This window comes from Polistes canadensis, unplaced genomic scaffold (genome assembly GCF_001313835.1).
Source record: "Polistes canadensis isolate GaletaPanama2010 unplaced genomic scaffold, ASM131383v1 scaffold_48, whole genome shotgun sequence".
In the NCBI taxonomy this organism is placed as follows: Eukaryota; Metazoa; Arthropoda; class Insecta; order Hymenoptera; family Vespidae; genus Polistes; species Polistes canadensis.
Window position 1 is genome coordinate 920,586 of NW_014569595.1, and position 10,968 is coordinate 931,553.

At 28.7% G+C, this 10,968-nt stretch overlaps 2 protein-coding genes across 2 annotated transcripts in view; one reads left to right on the top strand and one right to left on the bottom strand.

Annotated features, from left to right (window-relative positions):
• LOC106785333 (unconventional myosin-Ie-like) overlaps positions 1-7,140 on the top strand; it is a 16,489-nt gene extending 9,349 nt beyond the window's left edge. The window contains exons 2-10 of the mRNA XM_014745707.1: positions 2,927-3,052; positions 3,401-3,490; positions 4,126-4,220; positions 4,320-4,497; positions 5,061-5,223; positions 5,408-5,515; positions 5,614-5,742; positions 6,312-6,508; positions 6,806-7,140. Coding sequence (XP_014601193.1) covers positions 2,927-3,052; positions 3,401-3,490; positions 4,126-4,220; positions 4,320-4,497; positions 5,061-5,223; positions 5,408-5,515; positions 5,614-5,742; positions 6,312-6,508; positions 6,806-7,105 — 1,386 coding nt within the window. The 3' untranslated portion in view covers positions 7,106-7,140. The remainder of the gene's footprint in view (positions 1-2,926; positions 3,053-3,400; positions 3,491-4,125; positions 4,221-4,319; positions 4,498-5,060; positions 5,224-5,407; positions 5,516-5,613; positions 5,743-6,311; positions 6,509-6,805) is intronic.
• A 24-nt stretch (positions 7,141-7,164) lies between these two features.
• Positions 7,165-9,392, bottom strand: LOC106785334. Its single transcript, XM_014745708.1, has 2 exons — positions 9,177-9,392; positions 7,165-8,647 (listed from the first exon to the last, which is right to left on the bottom strand). Exons 1-2 carry the CDS (start codon positions 9,323-9,325, stop codon positions 7,912-7,914), a joined length of 885 nt encoding a protein of 294 aa, XP_014601194.1. The 5' UTR covers positions 9,326-9,392; the 3' UTR covers positions 7,165-7,911.
• Positions 9,393-10,968: the final 1,576 nt, after the last annotated feature.

A 10,968-nucleotide genomic window follows, 5' to 3' on the forward strand; every position in this document is an offset into this window, starting at 1 on the left:
TATATATATATATATATATAGAGAGAGAGAGAGAAATGGGTTGGAAGGTAGAATGTCGAGATTGTACAAAGATGGGAGGAGAATATCTCGTTGGCAGCTGCCAGCGGAATTCCGGTGAACGAATAGACAGTTTCATTGCAGGAGACCCAAGCTTGAGCAGAAACCGGAAACCGTGAAATCACCTCAATGGACCCGCGCGTTCGGAGATTAGCTTCTAACAACGACCATATCCTATAGTGATTTATGTCGATAATTAAGCCAAGCCTATCCTATCCCTTTGACCTCATCCGACCTATATCATTGACTGTATAGGTGTTTAAGTACAGAACAATGACCGATACAATTTCCCTACGCGAAACTATAATATTATTCTCTAGTTTGCAAATTGTATTTTATTTTATTTTCTTGTTTTTAACGTTGCCTTGCTCGCACTATCTAATTTGCCACAAAAACAATTATTTTTTGTTTACTATTTTTATTTCGTCCATTGGGTAATTTGATATTTGTTTTGTTTGTGTGTGTGTGTTTGTGTTGCTTTAGTACAATTTGATTGTAATAGAAACAAGTATATTTTTGTTATAATTTTAAATTACTTTTTTTTTCTTTTATCCGGTTATTTTATTTTATTTCGTTACGTTGCTTCCTATGATGCAATTATAATACTATAATAAAACCAAGTTTTCTATATTTTTTCTATTTTCTATTTTCTTTCGTAAAAAAAAAAAGTAAAGTAACATCGGATCTTAAAATTAAATCATAAAATAAAATATTGTACAAAATTTTGTTGAAATAAATACATAATTGCACTTAGAGTTTTCGGATTTCCCAAATCGTGAAGAATACTTTGTATGTATAATTAAAAAAGTGTGAAAGTGAAGAAAGAAGGAAAGAAAATTTCACGGGAAAGGACAATATGAGAACCACTTCCGCTTCTCGTGCAGCTATACACCACAATGATTGTTCTGCTTACCAACTTATATTACGTTTATCTTCTCTTTCACATCTCTCTCTCTCTCTCTCTCTCTCTCTCTCTCTCTCTCCCTCCCTCTCTTTCTTTCTTTTTCTTTCTCTCATATTTAGGATGTAGTAAAGACCATTTTTTTATGCATTTTTTTTTCATTTTACGTAAGTACATGCAATCACGTACGGTCTTGTACGATTATTGTGTTATGAATTTTTGTTCCTGAAAATATAACAATAAGTAAATTTAAATAGTAATACTTTATGTCTGTACGAATAATATTTTCAATTAGTTAAGTATTTTAATTTTGTTGATTTATTATTAAACATTTTGTTTGAATTATATGCAAGATATTCAATGCAACAATTATATCAAGTGTACTTTTGATATGATTTTTGTTTACACATTAATAATAAGTAAATAAATAAATAATTTCGAAGAAAAATCATCCTGGGAAATATTTTCACTGTTTACATTATTTCTATGAAAATTAATATGATCTTTAATTACGTATTATAAAAAAATGTATTACCTGCATTGTCAGATATAATAATTGTCCTCGCAAAATAGTTTCCTTTATGTATAATACTAATAAACAAATAAATAAATAAATTATCTTCAAAAAAAGTTTCTCAATCCTATCGAAAATGAAGCATTCTCTGTAAAAAGTTATTTTATTTTTGGAAAATACTTATACAAGGTAGTAGAGCATAACGTAATTAAATTACGGAAAAAAAAAACAGATGCGTCCACTTGCGTCGAATTACGAAATATTAATTAGTATAGTAGGTTGAATGGTTTAATATTTTAACGGTTATCTCATCTCGTTATCTTTTCTCATCGTCAAGTAAACGGAAATGTTAGGAAGTGTTAAAAGTTCGGATCGATACGCAATACGCTTACGTTTGCAGTATTTCTGTCAATGAGCCAGCCAACCATTCCTGATTATCGCGTGTCGTCAACATAGTTTCACATACTTACACGTCAAATCTATTATTTATATACGGATAATATTGAAGATTATATCAATCGTTTTTTTAGTTTAAAAAAAACTATAGATTAGTGCAATCAGTGTCAATAATAATATTCTTGCTAGATTAGATTTTGTTATCTTTGCGAACATTTTGTCTTATCTTTTAACGAAATAGAATTTTGTATCCAATTTTGTTAACAAAAATTATTACATTAAATAAATTTAATTAATTGAATGAATATTCGAATAGTTAAAACACACTATCCTAAAACATTAAAAATTTGTTTTGTATATCATTATTATGAATATTTGAGTGATAAAAATGTAAGAATAAAAATTGAAATGAACTTATTCGACTGTAAAAAACAATTTTTGAATGGAACATTTGCTACTTTAGAGATTGTATTTTCATGAAAGTTTTTAAGTGCTGCAAGAGAAGCGTAATACTGTTTATTGGAGGTTAACGTTTCAATCGATTTTCTCGAAGCGAGCAACATTGCCCGTCAAAACCAATCAGGATCATTAAAAGCCGTAAAGACTGGAGAGAATCCTAATAGGATTTTCATGGCACACTGAAAAACGAGATGTATGGGGGGGGGGGTTAATGACGGTAAAACAGTTAAGATCTACGACAATGGCGCGACGGTGGCGCAACTCTTTTCACGACCTATATTTATTTTTATTCGTTTTAAAACTGTGCCGACTAAATGATATTAACCAAAGCTGTTGTAAAAGGCTTTAACAAATCAAGATTAATCAAAGTTTTGTACATTCGGTAATCTGATCATAGGAAAAAGAAAAATTTCTTTTAACATGTCCGTGCTAAAAATAGTAAACGTATTTCGGTTACGTTCACAATTAACAAGAATAATATCTTTTTCATTGATCTCGTATTAAAATATCATCACAGATATTAATTAATTAATGATTGCATATAATTTGTTTATTTGTTTTTTTCATTTTTGATAATTTTAATATACTTTTTCTTTCAGGTTTACCATTGGCAAAGTCAAAATGTCAAAGTTTCGGGGGTGGACGACATGGTGCTGCTTCCAAAAATCACCGAGGAAGCCATTATCGAAAATCTTAAAAAAAGATACATAGACGATTATATATTCGTATCCTTTTGTTGAAAAATTATCGATTAATTCATTCGAGGAAATATTTTCAAAAGATTTATCATTGTTCCACGTGATTAGAAAAGCTTTTGAAATAATACCAATTTAATGTTCTTTCAAACAATGTAATTAAAACAAAAGTAAATTTTGAATATTTTATTACAAAAGCAAAAAGTTATTATAAGAAATGTTATTATCTTTAAAATAACTATACTATTTCTCCAACATTTTTTTAAATCAATCGATAAAATTCTTTTATTTCATTCTTTCGCGATATATTTGTTATAATCGTTAATCCGATTACGAGGTTACGGCATGACTTTGAAAAATTTCCTTAATTTTTGTCAGACATGCATCGGCCCTGTCCTGGTATCGATCAACCCCTTTAAACAGATGCCATATTTTGGTGAAAAGGAAGTAGAAATTTACCAAGGAGCAGTGAGTTATCAAACAAACTTTTCCTTTTTATAAATAAATATATATATACATATATATATATATATATATAATTATTATAAATAAGCGTAAATATATATATATATGTTCGAATTCGCATCAATTGCCCCAGAATGATGATTAAACTTTCTACGTCAGTAATACAGTTTTACATACCTACAGGACCTATTACTTGCATTAAAATGTTTCATAGTTTAATGAATAAATTAATTCAATTATTTATTTCTATTTTATGTACCTATTGATAAATGATTTATTTATTATTATTCTTTTATGTAATTAATTAAATAAATAATTTACTTTGTATTCATTTATTTAATGTATATTATTAAACATACATGGCTGGGTCAATTCGATAGTTTTTTTGAGTCTCAACAAATGATCAATTTACAAATTAGTTTGACCAACAAAAAATTGTTTTCACGTTCAGGTTCAAAACTTTTCGACTCATCAACGAATGTACCATAGGTTGTGATGCAAATATATATATATATATTATTTTTAATTGAATTTTTGTATTTAATATATAAAACTTTAGCATTACTAATTTATTTAAAAATATCTATATAATATATCTAATAATATATATTATATTTAAATTTAAAAATTTTGTTTAGGCACCCTACGAAAATCCTCCACACATTTACGGATTGGCAGATGACATGTATAGAAACATGTTGATCGATAATGAAAGTCAATGTGTTATTATAAGGTAAATAATACACATGCACACACGCGTATATATATATATGAATAGATATCTTATCTTTTTGTAAAATGTTTTTATAATTCAAATTTGTATTATTTTTAGCGGCGAATCCGGTGCTGGTAAAACTGTAGCAGCTAAATACATAATGTCGTATATAGCAAGGATAAGTGGAGGTGGTGAGAAAGTACAGAAAGTTAAAGATGTGATTTTGGAGTCTAATCCACTTTTAGAAGCTTTCGGCAATGCAAAGACTATGCGAAACAATAATAGTAGCAGATTTGTACGTTTCTACTATATGTATTAAATTATATGCAAAAAATATATTCATATATTTTTTTTCTTTTTTTTTATTATAAGTAAAAAATTTTCTTATTTGTTCTAAATTATGTTTATCTTGTAATAATAATTATTTATCTTATAAGAATATATATAGAAGTGTGGGTTGAAAAGTTCTTAGCCTCGACAAAGTATTTATCCTTTGTTTTTTTTTCTAATGAAAGTGAATTTGACAGATATAAAACTTGTTTCTCTGTTAGACACATTCTCATAATTTATAATGTATATTATATATTTGTAATATTATAGTAATTTATTGCAAACGGCTAGATAGATTAATCTGTGAACTTAGGTTTACAATATTTGTTTAATTATATTTATTTCATTTACTCCACTATTCCATTGTTTTTTTTCTCTTTTATTTATACTGTCTTTATTACTATCCTTTTGATAAGTTTAGGGGGGGGGTGGGTGTATTTTTTGCTTCAATTTATACTTACGCGTATTTATTTTTAATATATGTAATCAAAATGTCGAGAAATTATTAATTAATCAACTTTTTTTCAGGGGAAGTACGTTGAGATACAATTCGGTACAGGTGGACAACCAAACGGTGGAAAAATATCGAATTTTTTATTAGAAAAATCTAGAGTGACATGTCACAATCCCGGAGAAAGGAACTTTCATATATTTTATCAATTGGCAACCGGTGCTGACTCTCAAATGAAGTGTAAGTGAATAGAAATTGATTAAGATTCAATTCAATAGAATTGTTAAGATTCAATTCTGAATTGAACGTGTGATTTAAAAAACAAATTTTTTTTTATTCTATACACACACACAGATACAGACACATACATACATCTAAAGAAAATGAAATAATTTCGTAAATGATATATTGTATTGTCTTACAGCTGAATTGGGATTGACTGATCTTGATTATTATCAATATTTGAGTTATGGTGGTAATCATAAAGTGGAAGGTAGCAACGATGCTCGTGATTTTCAAGAAACATTGAAAGGTATTACATATTTTATCATTAACAATGTTATTATCGTATGTAAATTACTTGTTCTGAGTTTTTTTTTTATATTTGGTCTTTGTTTTTTTTTTCTTTAGCATTACGAGTTATGGGAATACAAAACTGTGAAGTATCTGACATCTTCAAGTTGGTAGCAGGGATACTTCATGTTGGAAATATTCAATTCGTTGAGAAAGGAAATTATTCACAAGTTGCTGATAAGCAATGTTAGTATATTCATTATATTCCTCATTTGTTAAAAATTGAAGAACATGAGAAAATTGATTTAATCTAAAGGGCATGGTTATCGAGTTGTTAAATGACATTCAACATGTAGTATCTTTACTGAAAGAAAAAATGTGACCTCTCAAACCAAATTGTTTCTTGAACAATCGAAAAAGAAAAATAATGTAATTTTCAGTTTTTATTTTTTATTTTCAACTTGGATATTTATGATGGGCTTCTGTTAATTTATTTTTAATTATTTATCAACAAACGGATCAAATTTCAGAGCTCAGTTTGAATTTTCACGAAGAAAAGAAAATGAAAAATTCGTTTCGTTGCGAAATTTGGTAAAATAAATTAACTGAACGATAATTGAATGATTTTTTTTTTAAATAAGTTAGAGATATGATTGTCGTAAAATTTGGGTAAATAAAATTAAAAAAATCATTGAACGATAAATTAAATTCGAAAAATGTTAGAACGTTAGAAATGAGATGGAATTAAAATCCTATCGTATTATAAAAAATGATAAACATTTCATTGTTCTGATCACGTTTTATCGGTTATTTAGTTCTTGATTTTCCTGCTTACCTATTCGGAATCTCTGCGGAACAGTTGTCGCACAAGCTGACGTCTCGTGAATTCGAATCAAAATGGGGAAGCCAGTCTGAAAGCGTAGACGTGACTTTAAACGTTGAACAAGCCCTTTATACACGAGACGCCTTGGCCAAGGACATTTATGCCAGGCTTTTCGATTATTTGGTCAAGGTACGTTAATTTAACAATTTTTTTTTGCCAATTAATTTTATATTATATAATATATTTTATTTATTTTTATATAAATATTAGGGTGACCCAAAAGTTCGTGCGGTTTGTTTTTTTTATTAATATTTCACTTGTATACAAAGTAATTTTATTGACTTCAAAAAATTGCACTATCTGAAACAACACAATAAACTGCGCGAACTTGTGATTCAGCTTAATATTTTTATAAATATTTTTTATATAATATTTTTGAACATTATTCTTTTTCATTAATATTAATATCAATTCATTATTTCGCAGAGAGTAAATTCGGCGATGGAAACTAATACCGATAGTTACGAAATTGGAATATTGGATATTTATGGTTTCGAAATATTCGAGAAAAATGGTTTCGAACAATTCTGCATTAATTTCGTTAATGAAAAATTACAACAAATCTTCATAGAACTAACGTTAAAGGCCGAACAGGTAAGTGTGTGTTTTTTTTTGTTTAATATTATTCGATTAATTATCGGCACATATTTTTTTATTGCTCGATATTATCGTATCGTTAATAATCACAATATATTACTATTATTGCCATTGTTGTTATTCTATTAAATTATATAATATTAGTTAAATTACATATATTATATATATAATACAAGCTATATATTTTCTATTATAAATAACCGATCTGTGTGTAAATCTTTTATTTTCTTTTTTTTTCTTTTTTTTTTCTTTTTTTGCTAAACATTGATCCAAGTAAATTTCCACGTTAACGTCCACTTTTTTGTTTTTTTTCTTTTCTTTTTTCAACAAAAAAAGTAAGAGGCAAGATTTTTTGTCTGAAAGAAAAAAAGAATCACAGCTAGCTCATCAACTTTTATGCAAATTTACAAATTTACATGACACATTTACAATTATATTCGAACGACTAATTTTATTCTCGAAACCACGGCCAAAATTGATCGAGAATTATTTGTAGGAACAATATCTCAGGATCGTTTTATTAGTGTCAAATTAATTCATCGTATGAAAATGTTGAAAGGCAATATATATAGTGAACTCATCGTTTTTTTCATCATCATTTGGCGTTTCTGTTAATGCCTTAGACCAGGAGTATCCAACCCGCAAGCCACATAGCAATCAACATATTATAAAAATTGTAATAAGTTTTTTTACAAAATTATTAACTTATTTTTATGCGTCATAATTTTTATCCTTAGAATTAGTATAATTTTGGAATATGCTGCCGGGCATAAATTTTTGTTTTAAAATGCTGAAAGATTGGACACCTCTAGCAAACCTAGCATGATCTATAATCTTCAGCTTGGAAAATCCACGATAACGACGATTTCCATAACAACAACAACAAGAACAACTCCTGGACAATAACTTTTCATGGTATTTAGCCAGGAATTTGGTCAATCCTCGTAAACCCTATAACTTGGCAAAACTTCGGTCCTTCTTAAAGAATACCTTTGTACAGGCGTAGTTTGCGCCATACGAAGTCTACCGGATACTTTGCTAGGTGGGGCTGGTATTTGTTTAGGTAATTCACTAGAAGTTACCATTGAATTTTCCGTGGTCGACAAATGTTCAGAACCCAAAGCCCATGCATGTTCTCTCATACCATTGACTTCAGAATTTTGTACAGAATTTTTCGTATCCTCCAAATTGTCGGTATTGTGAACCCGTCGATCAAACTTTTTTGGTGGTTTAACTTTTTTCTCGTGTTTAGTTTTCCAATCGGTTTGCATTTCGAAGGGTCTAGTTACGCGAAGATAATCCAACGGACCTTCGCTGAAAGTACTTCTAGGGCCTGTTTCTATTTTCCTGAAAGTGCCGCTGTTACCTCTTACGTTAACGTAAACCTTTGGTTTACCGTTTTTCAAATAATATAATTTTTCATCGAGATTGTGTAACTTTGGTGGACTCAATAATACTCTTTTCTCTGATTCGTCGTAACCATCCAAACGGAAGTTCGATGATATACCAATATTCCTTACACCTAATATCGAGTTTGGTACTACTTCGGGATTAGGGTAACTGTCGTTTGAGGATTGTAACGTTTGTTGATTCTTCAATACTACGTGGACCAATCCTTGAAGATTTTCTGGGTCTACGTCCCCAGTACTCTGGACTTCTATTTCCACAAGCCTATTTTAAAAAGAAAAGAAAATAAATAAGAACAAATATGGATTATTATCATAGAATCAGAATTGTTTTCGAACAATGAAACTCTTCTTTATTTTCTCGTGAAACCGTAATAACACGTTTAAATGACTTTTACCGTCTTTGTGAGCGGGCTAACGAGTTAGCCTAGTTTCTGGGACATCCATCATTTAGCAATGAGCGAAAGTGATCTAGCTCAACAACGGTATGTAATTTCAATACCGATTAAACGAAACAAAGAAAGAAAAAGAAGAGAAGAGAAGAGAAGAGAAGAGAGAAGAAAAGAAGAAAGAAGAAATGAGAACACAAAAATTTAAACAAGAGAAAACAAATCCGTGAAGGTATAATTTTGCCATCGTGATTAGGTAATTTTATCTAATTGTGAGCATATATATATATATACACGTTAATAATCGTTAGCAGGATCGTGTTGTAACAGGTTTCACGAGTATGCGTTAGAAAAAAATAGAATACAAAAAGTGAATTCGATAGTTTCACTAGATCGTTGACTTACCTATAATTATTGTCCGTGTCAGGTCTCTCTACGTTAGTATTTTGAAAGTAACCGTGAACAGATTTACCACCCTCGTAAATTTTTCTATCGTTTATTTCGTGATCTTCGTGTATGTGATTAGGCGAGGATGGTGGTCTTGGTAAAACCATAGCCGACGATGTCAAATCGATTAGGACCAATAGCAATAGAGCAGCGCCATATTTGTTTCCTCCCTTCATTCTGAAATGAAATTATGAATGAAAATTAATAAAAAAAAAAAAGATATAAACGACGATGAAAGAAAATAAAATTAAATGAAAAAGAAATAAAAATAAAAAATCAAATTAATAATAATAAACGAAATAAACGGTATTGTTTGATAAATATTTGAAATTATTCAACGCGATAATTTTATTTCGTTCGTTTATCATTGATTCGAAATATATTATATAATTCGATTCTTCTTTTTTATATTTAATTTAAACAAAACAAAAAGAAGAAAATAGGAGTTTTTTTTTTGAGTTTATTTTTTCATGAAAATTTTTTTGGTGGAATTATTACAAAACAAAAAATAAAACACGTGGAAGAACAAGAAAGAAACAGAACGACGATTTCTAAACGGTAAACGACGACGCGTAACGAGTGCGCGTTCTAATAAAAACTGCAGTGAAAGTTTAAGCGGTCCGACCGAAACGCAACACAACCAAAGACGTGTAGGTATATGTGTGTATATATATATATATATATAGTATATGAGATAGTGATTGCCTCGAGGGCAATGAAATAATCGTATTTCTTTTGTTTTCCTTAAGTTAGACACGTGCCTTTTTGAGGTGTGCCCCCATGTTCATGAAAAATTAATACGTAAGTCATTTTTAATGATTTAACCATTACATAAGTTATTTTTTGTTCAACTATTCTTCAACATTTTTAATTATCTTCATTATTTGATGGATGTGAAAATCATTGCGAAAATAACTAACATAACCGTATACATATTAATTATATATTATTTATTATTTTTAAATTAATATTTATAAATATTAGCAGTATCGAATTGTTGATGATCAAGAAAGTTCGTGCCGTTTTTAAGTTTATGTGCATCATTCGTTTCTTATTGATTAAAACGGCACAAAGTTTTGCTTTAATTAGTATCAGAGATAATTAAGAAAGTGTTGTGCCGTTTTTGAATCAAAAAAGATAAATGATATTCAAATTAAAAAACGTCACGTACTTTCTCGATTACTTAAATATTAATCAGCAGTATATATTTTTCTTGTATTTTTCTTTTCCTTGTTTTTGGATGTCAACTATTTTTTCATTATTATTTTACCTCATCTAATATATATATATATAAATAAACAAATTTTTTGTTATTTAATATATTTATGTTCTTTATTTGCATATAAAAAAAAATTGGTACACGTGTATCGTAGATATAACGGAAAGATAGAAAAAAATTGGCAGTAAATAGAAAACAAATAGAGAACATTTGTCATAAATGCAATAAACGCTTATGCAAGATTTCTAAAGAAAATAAATATCATTCTAGCGAATGGAAATGTGTGATACATTACGCGAATCAAGCGTATCTTTTAAACGATCAAACCGACAGGAATAATAATCCATAGCAATTGAAAGGGTTCGAAAGTAATCACCTAATTAATAAATAACCCTACCATTGAGATAATATTTTCAACTTCGTAATTTCGAGTAATGCACGATTGAAGAATCGATTTATGGTTGAATAAAATTCTACATACCATATCCTATTGAGTCGCGTATTATATTCGTCGTGTGTTTTTCATTTTCT